Here is a 14,461-nt window from a genome sequence, read left to right as displayed (position 1 = left end):
CACATCCTTGAATGACAATATGAAAATATATATATAAAATGCATGACTGCAAGAGATTCGCTCTTAATACCTTGGCCTCCTCTTCTTGGGCTTTCTTCACAATAGCCTGCAGTTGCAGCTCCCTCTTAAACTCGGCGTGCAACAGTTTTTCCTCCATCATCCTCCGCCGCTGCTCCAACAACTCCTCTTTCCATTTCCTCACATCTTTTTCCTGCAGAAAGTGAAAAGCAAGCAGCAAGAAAAATCCACAGTGTATTCTTTAAGACCAAACAGACAATAGATTCCTGACCGCTCGGTTTCTAACCTCTGTCAGTGTGTTCACGTGGGGATTAATGAGACTAAACACCACTTCATGGATTTATGTGGTTAACCTGAATTATTCTGGGACTAACTCCTCTTGCCATGGCTGAGAGTACAAAAACAAACTTCATGAAAGACTGTTGATTTTGGCTGGGAGTCTCCATTACGACTGCCTGTGGCCAGCTGGCCTAGATGTGACTGGAATGGGTTACAATATTTTGTGATTCTATCGGGCAGTGTGCTGACAGAATCTCTCGCTGCGAGCCAGGCTAAGCTTAGCTTGCATGGAACTTCTTCGCGGTGCTTTCCGTCAAGTTCATGCAGACTTACTCACCCTCTCCAACAGCTTCTGCAGCTTGAGCGTCTTTTCTTCTCTGAGCTTGTCCCTCAGCTGCTGCGCCTTCAGCTGTTTCTCCTCATGTTTCTTCTTTGACTCTGCAATGGTCCTGTCAAAAATATGGAAATGCATCATTCATCTCTTTCCCTCTCCTTATCAACAATGTGGAAGGCAGACGCAGACCCTAACAGACACCTAGGGCCTGTTTAGACATTCTGGGTGGTAAGCTAAAAAGAAAGAGGTCAGACACAGTAAGTGAGCCTTTGATTTTCTGGATGCAGGGATCAATCCTTGTCAAAATAAGGGGAGGGGAGAGGGCTGCTAAAGAGTAAACCTTGGTGCTGTTCAGGAAGGCAAAAAGAAAAAGACTGAACTGTGCTGATCTCGTTAGTTTGAGTTACGAAATAAGCCAACTAGCCGGGGAAAAAAGAAAATACAATATATCATGTGGTACCTTTTACGTGATGGTGAGGACAATTTCTCATGCATGTGGATGCCGTGTCCAGGAGGCCGAGCGGGCTCTTCCTCTACCATGTCGCCCCATGATGTAGTCTGCCGCCATGGTTCCCGAGCTACAGCAAGGACAACAAAAATAGACTTGAGTGCAGTGTTTACCTTTACAAAAAGTGTTTAAATCTTAGATGTTGCCTTTCATACCATCGTAATCCGCCAGCATGTCATTCCAATCTATATTAGCTCCACAGCTTCCATTACCGATGCTGGCCTGTGGTAAATATTTGAGTTGTTTTTTTGTTTTTTTAAATAGTAGATTCACAATAAGAAAAAAACATTTTAAATACCATTTTTAATGACTGTCAAATTAAAAGTACCAAACATTCAAAACCATAATAAAAAAACATGACGGATCTTACAGAGAAGTCACTTTCATTGTCAGTCTCCAGGTCATTGTTCTCAGCCTGAATCTCTCTCGTCAACTGCTCCTCCTCAGCAATGGCACTAGCGATTGCCTCTTCGTTAGCCTTCTCCAGCCGGTCTGCCAGCTCCTCTTTCTTGGCCAGGACCTCTGCCATAGACTGGGGCTGAACAGAGAGCACAGATTCCACCTCACACACATTTCACATTCCATAAATGTTAAAACTATCCCACTGTACACCAAGTACACTATTCAATATTGGTTTACACTGAACATTTGGTTCAAATACTAATTTTTTGTGTTGATTTGAAAAATAAAATCAAAAATCAAAAAATCAATTCCTCTTTAATCAAAAATAGCACTGAAGAAATGTAAGTAGTTAGATTACATGAAAGCTATATTATCCAATATCTCTCCAGCACCACTGAAACCCTACTTTCCTGAACTATTCCTGAACCAAGAGAGAAACTGCTGGTCAATGAGTAAATGCTATTAAATACTAAACAAAACAGGGTCACTGTTTGTAATTGAAGAAAAGCATTCATGAGAACACCTGTATATATTTTAGCTTCTGTAAAGGTGATTTGATTTGTCACTGGAACCAAATATAAGGGGGGATAACATACCAACCCAATCACAGTTTGTACCACACAGTCACCACAATTCTCACAAGTGAGGAAGCATCCAAAATACATGCATGGCACATTAACAGTGAGGATGAAGAGATGGTGGAAGGAGGCATGGTTTTGCTCTATGAAACTGGTAGTTTAAGGGTTTTATGTATGAGGACTTGAGGTATTATTGTGAAAATAAGGGATTATTTCAGGGCCGGAATTACTCTAAATCAAGCGTAAACTAACAAGGAAGAGGCTTCTCAAAAGGATCTGCATTTGCAGCAGTATACACGAGTAGTTTTCCAGTCTTCAGTGTAGGTATACCAGTATTCTGCAAAAGATCAGACTAGTTAATATTCAGACTAAGGGAAGGTTCTACATAATATAAATCATATTTAAATGCAAATTCATCCTTTAATTAAATGGAACTGTGTGTTTGCATTCTCCAAATGAGGCCTTAAAGAAAAGACAAAGCCTGAAGCAGAAGACAACAGTAATTAAAAACTTTATACGAAAATAAATAAATAAATAATTCAGTTTGTGGAGCATTTTGTGTTCAGTAAAACTTGGTTGGAGTAGGTTGAATACAATCTACATCTACACACAACTATTCTTAACAGTGAATGGTACTACAACAACACTACACAGAGCTATATACTCTTGCCTGCACATTTGGTCTGGAGGTCTCTTAAGATTGACTTTGTTTAGGCGGTGAAAGACCCTTGGGGATCCCTGCCCTCCCAGCCCTCCCCTCCCTCTGCTCCTCCATCTCTCAGCACTCACAGTAGAAAGCTCTGTGGGGTCCAGCACACTCTCCAGTTTCACCGCTGCCATGGGAGTCTCAGCCTGTCCTGCAGCAGATGTGGCCATGCCCTGTGACGTGCCCCCCTCAGCCCCACTGTCCCCAAAGGCCAACTGTGTACTGAGGCCATCCGTCTGGGGTAGATCTAGTGATGTGGCGAGGGTCACGACAGAAACTGGGACTGATAAGGTAATGTCTGTTGGTGAGGTTATGGATGGGGTGTGCTCTGGGGGTTGGAATGGGGTAAGGGCTGCTATGGTGGGAGGCACGTCTTCACAGGGTGCGTCGACACACTGCCCCGAGCCTTGTGCACTCTCTGCTGGGGGCTGCACCGACAGTCACACACACACACAAACACACGCAAACTCAATTAAAGACATGCATATATAAAGCAATTCATGAAAGCAATACAAAAATAAAACCAAAACAGTCACTATTCGACACACAGCTGAAAAACAAATCATGCAAGGAAGCTGGAACCGACATGCCCTAAATATCCACTTATGATTAAAATAAACAAAGAATGCAAATACAATTTAGATAGCTATAACACACCCTTACCAAGTGTGTCTTGATGCATTGTCTGCGTATTTATTTCATGACAGTGAAGATGGGCTTTATGCCTCTGAAATGTCAGCGCGTAATCAATCGTTTCAAAGTTGATATCCCCGTCTCGACAGTCTGTCTATGAATACCATCAAGCCCAAACAAAAACAAATACGGCTGATAAAATGGTCTAGTGTTACAATACACGCTTATCATGAATAATTGATATCCAGGGACTGTTCGGGCAGAAAGACGTCACAAGGTACTAAACATTAGTACCTCCATTATTTGTCCATTCTCTGGACCTTCAACCTCCTCTTGTGGCTCAGGCTCCGAAGGGATTTGCTGCTTGGTGTCTGTCTGACTCACGTCCTTGTGCCGGGGACACTCGGGACGGAGTTGCTCATTTGCTTGTGGTGGCACACGCGACTGGTTACCCTTATTGCTGTCCTGTTTTGGGGTGACGCTAGCCAAGACAGGACTGACCTTGGCAACCATGGCGGCAGAGCGAGGTTTGGCAGTGCGTCCTCGCTGTACCGTTTCCCAGCCTTCTGCGTCCTTTTTACCTGTGAACACACAAGGCGCTCCGTAAATCAAGGAGAAGATTAAACTGCACTCTCTTTTAAGTACAGAGTGAAGTGCGATTTTATGAGGGGTTTCTTACCAGGTTTTTCTGCCTGGGATGTTGTGGGTTGACAGGAGCCAAGGACGGACTGAGTGCACTTTACTCTGTCTGCCCAGCTGGGGCCTGTGTGAGAGTGCCTGGTTGCAGGAGGACCACTGATGAAGACACATACAGAGCATGCATCAGAACAAACAAATGGCCATTAAACTCAACAGGTACAATCCCCTCCTTCCATGTCTGAGCAGCTCCTACTGTGTTGCCTGTCTGTAAAGCTTCAGCAATCTTAAGAAAGCGTCTAGCCAAAGCATCTGAGTACATTCCACTGTGAGATAGCAATGGACGTATTGGACAACAAGCCTCCGTCATGATCAATATCCATTTCCTGCAGCATCAGATTACAGAGCGGTGCACATATTGAACCGATGCTTCAGCAGTCTTTAACTGACACTTTCATCTACACCTTCCACTGATTCTGCGGCCCAAGAGTGAGACACTCAACAAATTGCATTAAACAAATGCTTCATTGGCTGTCTTGCTAGATAGTCTGCACTTCCTAACCTCTACAAAAACAACCATAATGCATCATAACAAATATTGATTGGTGAATCACAGGATGCCTTATGATACAATGCTAGACTGGAAACAATAACAGGTAAAAGCTTACCCAAAGTTGAGGGCGCGACGTGCACCTGGCGTAGGTACCATTCTGTCTGTGGGGCTTGGCATTACATGACGTCCCGGAGACATCTTACGCACCTCCCAGGCTAAAGAAGTTGGCCTGAACAAAAGTGAAAGTGCCGTACATCACTAAACTTTTTCTAGTTGCCAAACATAAACACTTGACTCACACATTTGCCAAATCAGTCAGATGGTTGATTCACTTGTAGCAATGTATGCAATAAATGAAGCATGTAAAAGTTCCAGGTTGTTCTATTGATTAACAGCCCGTTTCAAATTTACAGCTGCAATGGTCACTGTGTTAAAGAGAAGCCAATAAACTCCTGGATCTCTTTGAATTAAAGCCAAGGCTATTGATTCATTCTGTTTGTGACTCAAAGCCAGGGACCGGACACCCGCATTTTTAGTTCCACCTCAAGGAGCAATTCAAAGTGGGAAGAGAATGAGAATGAAAGAAAAACAAAAACAATGGGCCTCATACGAGTTTGGAAATGCCCCTTACTCTGACCAGAAAATAGTACCGTTCAAGAGTACTGTCGGATTTAGGAAAGAAAAAAAAAAAAAAAAGCACACAAACCAATTTTGTTCTGACAGAACAAAACTGTGGGTATGTTAGTAAATCAAAATCGGACCAGCTTTGGTTTCACATCTGCAATCTGCATGCTACCATGCGTCTGTTTCTCTATATAAGAAAGCAAGTTTCCCTAAGTGGATTTCCTTGGGAGTGACATATTGTGCATTAAATATCTGGAACGTTTTGTGCCCTTTATTTTGTCTGGTCTTTGTGTTGGTAAAAACTAGTATTGAAAAGGTTGCATATGTTTAATGGAGGAGGGGGGGGGGGGCTAGCTTACACATTGTCAGTTAATATACTATGTTCTAAACATGCAGTTTAATTTCTTATTATTGTTTATGAACGTTTTTTGGCTTAGCTTGCTTTGGAAAACTGTAAATAGTAACTAATAAGACACCAACACTACATCACAGTTCAAATATGTGTCTTTACATTTTTTTTTGATACAGTCTGGCTTCCATCAATTGTAAGTATGATTTGAGGCAAATCTAAATGTCCTCATAAAATAATGTACTAAATGTGTTTGCACACAGATGTGTGCACAAAATGTACGCCTAGTTTACAGTCAGATTTTTCGTGAGCAATGCTTGTGAATGAAGTCCACTGAAAAAGTGAAGAGCATCTTAAAATGACCTGTTCTGAGCATCTGTTTTCTCCAACTTCTCCTGAAGGTTGATCCAGTCTATGAGAGCTTTGAAGTCCCGTACATAGTTGTCCAGCATCATCAACACCTCCTGAAGACAGCAGGTATAACAGTACAGAGAAACCACAATTTAGAAAACACAAAATATGAATAATAAAAAAAATAATAAAAAATATAGCACACAAAAACCCCTCAAGTTTAAAATAAATAACTGATGGATGTGCACTCAATATTTGCTCAACACTAAAAGCATTTTAAAATCTTCTTACATATCCCTGCAAACACCAAGAAAAATCCATTGCAGTGTCTGCTGTAAATTGTGCAAACCACAAAGCAGAATTCATAGTCATACGTTTCCAAAAGGTTATTTAAAAATAATCATTAGCTGATTTTGATCTGAGTTTGTAGTCAGAAATTTTTAATTCACTTGTTCCAGCGTTTAGGTACATTTGAGTATATTGAACATATATTATTGACTAAAATAAGATATTTCAGTGTGGTACCATGGGCCACGGGAAATAAGGTTTGGCATGTTTAACCCTTTTGTGACACTTTATTATCAAAAGGATAAACTGAAAAAAAGAAGTGAAAAACAGCCTTTTTATTATCTTCGTCACAGATTTTTTTTCCTAAAAAAAAAAAAAAAAATTGTACTTAATGAATTAAAAACTGACAAAAGAGAACTTGCAAAGTTTTGCTAGAAAGCAGGAGCTGATCCGCAAAGTTTCAATGAATGTTAAGAAAAACACTTGACTGAAAGCTTCAAGAACAATGAAGGCAAATTCCTTTTAACAAATGCCCATTATCTGCACTTGTACTCAGCCGGTGTTGGTTACTCAGAGGTGGTAGGCTGTGGAGGGTTTTTTTTCTCCCCAGAGCTCTAATGAAACAGACACAACTGATTGATGGGGAGCATGAAGGGAGTGGTAATTGAGAGTAAACCTTCACAGTGCTTTTAGTTAATAGACAAGTCAGTCCAGTGAAAGATGCATTGAGCAGGTTTGCTGATTAGGGCTGGTTAACAGCCAGTGTCTACTGCTGCGGCTCGCTTCATTTGGTAATGAAGGTTTGCTGTGCATTTGACAGCTAAACCAACATTGAGTGAAAGCACCATTAAGCAGAGGACAGAGAACAGACACGCTTAGCCAAAAATAACCACCAAATAATAATTCATGAGAAATGGATTTAACCTTCACGAGGCATTGTCATAAAGCAAGAGGGCCAGTAAAAGCTTGTGGTCCAAACAAAAATGATCAGCCATGTCATGTTCAGTCAAGGTCAGATTTATTGACTTCTGGGAAGGAAATACTTTATAGTTCACATTGTCTTGTTTTTTTTTTTTAAATTTATTTGAACGCCAGAAGTCCAGAATAGCCCGTTTCTGTCCATGTACACAAATTAGAAAATACAAGTCTTAACTGACCTCAAAGCAAGAAGAATACAGAGTATGTTTCTTGCCTGTACTGGGTGATATTGCTAAAAAATTTTTTTTTAAAAAGTTAAAAATGGGTAAAATAAGCAGTTTGTGTGAAGTAATTAGAACTGAGGTTGTGGGGATTATGCTTAAATATACAGGAATCATTCTGCTATATGGACAATTACCCTGTAAATGGAAAAACATTAGGTCAGGGCTACATTCCCCTCAAAATTGCATAAAGTATTACAGTAACAGAGCTGCGGCAGAGAATTACTTCCTGATAATGATTGTGTTGATGTTCATAAGTTTTTAGGTGGAAAAAATGGTGAGCCGTTTGTGTGAGAGAGTACACATGCTGATTGCCCACAGCTACACCAGGGGATTGTGGCTGGGGGCTATCAGAGCACTCTGCTTCCCCTCCAGATGACTCCATCATTTATCAGTGTCCATTAAGCCCAAGCTGGGTGGGATGGGGGATTATGAACAGCGCCCAGCTTCATGGCCATTAGACAGCATTAGCGTGTCGAGAGATATAGTGGTATGAGAAAGGAAAAAACACAACTAGCAGCTTGTTGTCTGACACAGGACACATGACAGCGTGCTGATCACGCCACAGGGAGCTGCGCTGTGGCAATGACAGCGAGCCGACCACACCAGAGGGCTGTGGTACTGACCGCAGACCGTTACCAGGACAATGATCAGCATAATGCACCACGGCAGAAGAATCAATGACCGGTACTATCACGCCCATACGCTCTGGAGCGACATATCAGTGCTACCAAAATACACTTCCGCAAAGCAGAGAATCAGAAATGTTGGTGGTTTATGTCAAAGAGCGGAAACCGCCAAACCCTGTTATTAACATGCATACGTATTGTTTACAGTCAGTCATCAATATTATTCATGCCAATGTGAAGAGAGAGCCCTGTGATAATTGTCTCACCAGCAAGCCTTCAGAGAGCCCCTCTGACATTAAGCAGACTCGAGAGGAATGTGAGATGTTTGTCATGCTTTCAATGTCCCCCTCTAGTGTTCACAAATCATACGACATTTCAAACTTGCTAAAGACATTTGTACTGGTCAGGACATAAACCCAGTGATCCCAAAACTAGGATCAGCATTCCTATGCAGAACTCCCCCCCCCTTTTTCGCTCCTTGATGCAGACTAACCTTGCATTCTAAGACGCTCTGATCAGATTCACAAGTGACGTAAATCTCATCCACAGCCCGACGCAGGTTGTCAAAGAGGAATGCCCAGTAGCGCGCTCGCAGGTCCACCTTTCGGGGCTGTCTGACTTTTGTGGGGCTCTTCTCTGGCCCCTTTTCCAGCAAAGCTCCAGCTGTGCCTTTATTTTCCACGGCAGCATTCTGTGGAGAAAGAGCAAACTGAAAAGCTCCGTCTTCCCCCTACCATTTACAGGTGCTCTGTAAGGATTTCTGCTGACTAAGGCACCGAACATAGGTGTTATAGCGCCAAGATAATAGCAAATATGATGGAAACATTACGTCGAACTACCACTTTGAATGCAAACACCACAGAAAACACCACGAGCAGAGCCCCACGAACAATAAGAGAGAACATTTAGGAAAATGGCAAGAATATTTTTTAAAAACGTAAACATACACATTATCGCAATCTCTTGACAAATTATCTGTACTTAAGGCCAAAAGTAAAACACAAAGCACTCCAGTTTATTAATGAGTCCCTTTATAACAGTATGGTGTGCTTTACTTTTAGGCTTTAGTTTATTCATTTGTTTTATTTCAATATCTAACTCACAAATTTAAAACAAATATCACTTCAAAGCCTTTAATAAACACTTACTGTTTAGTGATTAAAAAAACAAAACAAAATAACAACAACATTAAACTAAAATTTGACAAATGGTTAAAAAAAAAAAATCAAGTTTGAGATCTGCAGGTAAAGAAGTTTGGACAGTAGCCCAATAGCTTCTCATAACTGGGAATCTGATAAGGAAATGACTTCTGACTGAGCTCAATTAATCTTTTATTCTGAAAATCTCCGGTGTCCAATAAATAAAGAATAAGGTATATTATAAATTTTACCTCACTGCATATTTTTGGTTTTGAAATGTTTTTCAAACAGCTACTTGCACTAAATAATGAAGATTTCCAACTAAACCCTGATCAGTATAAAATAATGATAAAAACTAAATGTTAAATCAGAAACTTTGACTGCTGAAGCACTGACATCACAGTGAGCTGAATTTTTAACATCATGTGGCTGGATTTGTAGGGAAAGCACAAACACTGACTGCACAGCAGTGTTACAGAGTCATGCTACCTTTACCTCATTATTTTTGTATGGAAGCCCACTCACAAAGAAACTAACATTATTAAACATTTAACAGTCCAGTTGATGTTTGTTGATGTACAAGTTGATGTACAAGAGTCCAATCTCTTGTATTGGTAGGCACAAATAGTTTGCCAAATTTCAGGTGCATATGAGAGAGAAGTACACACTGTGAAGGCCCATCAGAGTGCTAACTTGAGGCAGATTTTGGTTGCATCCAGGAGAAAAATATTAAAGGACTTCATACAAAATTTTAAAACAGTACTTTGCCTTTTGCCCCTCTTTTTGACCACATCTTCCTCTTTGACATAAACATGAATCCCAAACCAAGACTGCAAAAAAGGGGAGTTTCGCAACCACCACAGACAGGCTTGCATCAAATTCGTTTTTTAGGGTTTCAGGGGCATGAGGCAGAAGTCAAAGATGAAATAAGTTAGTAAAAAGTGCCCTCTAGTGTTGGAGGACGGTATTCCAACCTGCTTTTTATTCCTTTGTTGTCCCGAATTGATTCTCTGAGACCTGGAACTGCCACTGGAGTTGCCTTTGGACTTTGCTAAGTAAAGAGGAGAGAGGAAAAAAATATGAGGCTTGCATTTAGATAATGGATAAATAATCAGAGCTTAAATCTGGCCAACAATGAATATATAATTGTTGTGACAAATAAATACGTCACATATGTAAAAAAAAAAAAAAGAAGAAAAAAAAAAAGAATCATTGAGAAGTGAAATACAAAATAAACACTTGATTGTAAATGATTAATTATAGAGTTGCAGAGGATTAGGTAAGCCTTATGTAAAAAAAACAAACAAACATACAAACACAAGATTAAACTACAATTTCAAAAGCTGGACCTTAATTCATCCTCAAACTTTGGAGCAAAAACAAGGCCTTAAATAAATAAAACTGAACTGACCCACAAATAAAAGAGAAGCAGAGTGAAAATGAGAAAAATGGGTGAGCATGTTGAGTGGGTTTCTCAGAAGTGTTAGGATTAGACTATTTCAAAGACAACCCCCCCATTGTCACCATTTAAAAACAAAAATATATTTTATTTATTCTAAAACACAAGAGCATGCATCAAGTTTAAACAGTCTGCTTAAGAAATCTGAAGTACTCATTTTATCAGTTGAGCCATGAGAAGAAAAATAACCATCTGGTTCCAGTTGACAGTGTACAACAACATTTTTAATGAATAACATATAAAATGCTGAACAATATTGGCAAAGACAGATAGCCCGTGACCCCAGGATATGGTTATCACCTTTAATAAATTATCCACAACAACATCTGCAGCATCATAAATTAACGGCATAAAATTTTTTTTTACTTTGCATTAAGCTACCAACCTTCCTCCTCTTTGCTCTCTAGAGGGACGCTCCAGGCAATGAGGTTTCGAGCAGCACGGCCCTCTTCAGCAACTATCTTTCGCACTTTGTCATGGCTGTTGGAGCGCTGAAATGAAGCCTGCGGGACAGACATAAGACTCAACACATTAAATCTGACTGGATTTTCCCCCTTCATTTTATTCTCGACCTAACAAAGGATGAATCAGAGTGTTAGTCACATTATTTGTGCCAGCAACATCAAGGCTCACAAAACTTTGGGCCAGCACTCTTCAGTTTTTGGTAGCCCAAAATAAATTTAAGTAGCCCGAATAAAAAAAGAGAGCATTTTTTTATGTTTTGTTTCCTTTACAATATTATACATTAAAGTACAATATTGTAACGGAAAAAAAAATTAATCAAAAATTGTTAAAATACAAATCACAACAACTGTATAAAAATTACAATCATCAACTCAAATACTTGGTTCTAATTGAACAGAAATTTCTATGAACTTGTAAGAACTGTGTAGAACATGAATCTGTGTCAGATCCTGAATCGGAAATTTCCACTGAAGTCAAGGGTAAGAGGTAAGTGAAACCTAGATCTAGGCCATTTGCTTTTTGAAGTTTGCAAAGACTGCTAAATTTTGCCAATGGTAGTTCACTCTTTGCAACATAGTACGCTGTTGTAAACAGATTTTTCAGGACTTCTTCTTGTGCTTGGTTTATTTTTAGTATGTTTTTTGAAATTGCTGTTTGTTCTGGGAAAGACATTGCAGACTGGTCAATAATGCATTTTTTGCATTTCTCATGGGTTCTGATGGGGTCTTTCTTAAAATTACTGGTCCCAGTAACAAAGGCGCTTGTCGACTCAGAAATCGAATTAAACTCACAACACACCTGGCAGAACATCATGTTATTTAGCTTTTGTCCATGAAAACCAAAAAAGCTGCGCTTTCTTTTTGCCTCATAGTCTGATTTGTCATAACTTTTCCGTTTTGTGGTAGGCTTTTCTTTGGCTGCACCTTCTTCACCCTGACCTGTCTTATTTGGCTGAGCAGAACTAAAATACCGGCGTAAATCCTGCTGCTTTTACACACGTACTTACAGCGATTCTCTGCGCAATCAACCTCTATGACATGTTTAAGCTTGCTGTGGAAGATTTCACTTGTCACGTTTGAATAGTAAGCTAACGAGTGATAAGACGATGTCAGAGGAATTGGTGCGCAACTAATCGTCACTCACCAATCAGTGCTGTCGCACTCTACACACCGTTCGCGCGATCGCAAAGTGACAGTGAAAGCAAAAAACAAGCACAAATTCAAACGCGATTTCAATATGTCACATATTGACAGTGGCTCATCGATGCCAATGACATAATTACTCAGCTACATTTTTGAAAGAATGCAAAAGCATTGACATATAGTTTTCCTATGATAGCCCGACGGGCAGGGCTGAGATAGATTTTGGTAGCCCGACTGGAAAAAATCGCTAGCCTCGAGACGTCGGGCTAGTGATTTTGCGAGCCCTGAACATGTCTCAAAAAACTTGGAATGGAGGCAACAAAAGGGTTGTGGGAGTTTTTCAGAAGTAAAGATGGGCAAAGGTTCAATCTGGAGAAGTGCATGTGTGTGACAAGGCTGGAAAATCAGCACTGGCCGCCGTGACCTTTGGACCGTCAGTTGGCACTGCATTAAAAATGTTTTATTCTTTTATAATGATCACTGGATGCATTCAGGAACACTTCTAGAAATCACTGTCTAAACACAGCTCACCATACCATCCACAAATGCAGGTTAAACCTCTTCCACCACAGTCCATGGGCCAAAGCTAGAAAGATGATGATAAACCACACACAGTAGCCATTAAAACACCATGGCTTCATAGCTGAAGAGCTAGAATCCCGTATCAACAAGAATGGGACGACACTCATCTCATAAAAGACAATAGCTGATCTTCTCAGTTCCCAGAAGTTTATGGACTCTTGTTTAAAGAAGAAAAGATGCTACACAGATGCTCAAACATGTTCTTGTCACAGACTTTTTTTGTTGCCATCACAAAACTACTTGATTTTTTTTTCTTTATAAAGTACACTAAGTAATTTTTTTTATGTTATTTAAACGAATAAAACCTAAAACATGTTGTACTCATAAATATACACTGATAACTGTGCAATGACATCTTCTAACAAATTAACATGTTCTCATAAACTTAGAAGTAATCTAGTAATACTTCAGACATGTGACTGGTTAGTGTAAGTCACCATGTTGTCTCGCCATCTTGAATACTATAGCTGAGGTGAGTGTCGGCATTCTGGCTAATCACATTTTATGTATGTGGCCTGAGATCGGCCACATATGTAGTTCGCCTCATAAGTTACTTTTAATTTAAAAACCACAAATAGCACTTTTAAACTATACATAACCATTTAACATTTGTACATGTACATTTTTATCAACTCTTTCTCAGTATGCTTTTATCCTCCTCGACCACTGCTCCGTCCCTGATTCCACCTCAGCGTCTTTCTCCTCACCTAAAACCTAATCTCCTGAATTAAAGTCAGGGCTCTAACACAGGAAAATGGACATTAACGTGGTCGTTTATTCCTGATATTATTGCAATTACTTATAAGCTAACATTGTGCCAGCTAATATTAGGCTTGAGTGACATTTAAAGCAAAAAAAATAAAAAATAAAAATTGGGGCAGTAAGAACACAGAATTGCTATTGCAATCTACTGACATCTAGTGGTGAGTTTTACACACTGTTCCTTTAAAATGGCACATTTTCTCAGTTCAAACATTTGCTATGTTTTCTATCTTCTAGTGTGAATAAAGCATGGGTTTATGACATTTGCAAATCCATGCACTCTCTTTTAATGTACATTTTACAGACCCTGTTCAAATTGGAGCCTGCACTGTCTTATTTTATTATAAATGGTAAATGGTAAATGGCCTGTATTTATATAGCGCTTTACTAGTCCCTAAGGACCCCAAAGCGCTTTACACATACCCAGTCATCCACCCATTCACACACATCACACTGGTGATGGCAAGCTACATTGTAGCCACAGCCACCCTGGGGCACACTGACAGAGGCGAGGCTGCCGGACACTGGCGCCACCGGGCCCTCTGACCACCACCAATGGGTGAAGTGTCGTGCCCAAGGACACAACGACCGAGACTGTCTGAGCCGGGGCTCGAACCGGCAACCTTCCGATTACAAGGCGAACTCCCAACTCTTGAGCCACGATCGGGAGCGATCGTGGCTCACTTATACAATAAATTAAGTAAACATTCACAGCTTAAAGTAAATAAATAAAATATGTTTGTCACCCACTTTTTATGTTCAGCATAAATAGAATTGTAGATAACATAAAATACATACTGACTAATTCTCACCCAGTTCTTTCAA

The 14,461-nt window shown here is 40.1% G+C and overlaps 1 protein-coding gene across 3 annotated transcripts in view; it reads right to left on the bottom strand.

Annotated features, from left to right (window-relative positions):
- Positions 1-14,461, bottom strand: part of scaper (S-phase cyclin A-associated protein in the ER) — a 57,617-nt gene that overhangs the window by 39,775 nt on the left and 3,381 nt on the right. For 2 of the 3 annotated variants that reach the window (XM_040025706.1, XM_040025707.1), the window contains exons 2-14: positions 11,071-11,188; positions 10,201-10,277; positions 8,581-8,778; positions 5,984-6,084; positions 4,763-4,876; positions 4,138-4,253; positions 3,753-4,039; positions 2,909-3,253; positions 1,510-1,677; positions 1,295-1,361; positions 1,092-1,209; positions 635-746; positions 71-211 (exon numbers count right to left, since the gene is read on the bottom strand). In XM_040025706.1, coding sequence (XP_039881640.1) covers positions 71-211; positions 635-746; positions 1,092-1,209; positions 1,295-1,361; positions 1,510-1,677; positions 2,909-3,253; positions 3,753-4,039; positions 4,138-4,253; positions 4,763-4,876; positions 5,984-6,084; positions 8,581-8,778; positions 10,201-10,277; positions 11,071-11,188 — 1,962 coding nt within the window. The remainder of the gene's footprint in view (positions 1-70; positions 212-634; positions 747-1,091; positions 1,210-1,294; positions 1,362-1,509; positions 1,678-2,908; positions 3,254-3,752; positions 4,040-4,137; positions 4,254-4,762; positions 4,877-5,983; positions 6,085-8,580; positions 8,779-10,200; positions 10,278-11,070; positions 11,189-14,461) is intronic. The other variant, XM_040025708.1, reaches the window with a different exon arrangement.

This window comes from Simochromis diagramma, unplaced genomic scaffold (genome assembly GCF_900408965.1).
Source record: "Simochromis diagramma unplaced genomic scaffold, fSimDia1.1 OVJJ01000293.1, whole genome shotgun sequence".
Classification (NCBI taxonomy): domain Eukaryota; kingdom Metazoa; phylum Chordata; class Actinopteri; order Cichliformes; family Cichlidae; genus Simochromis; species Simochromis diagramma.
This window is presented reverse-complemented; position numbering and strand designations above follow the sequence as displayed.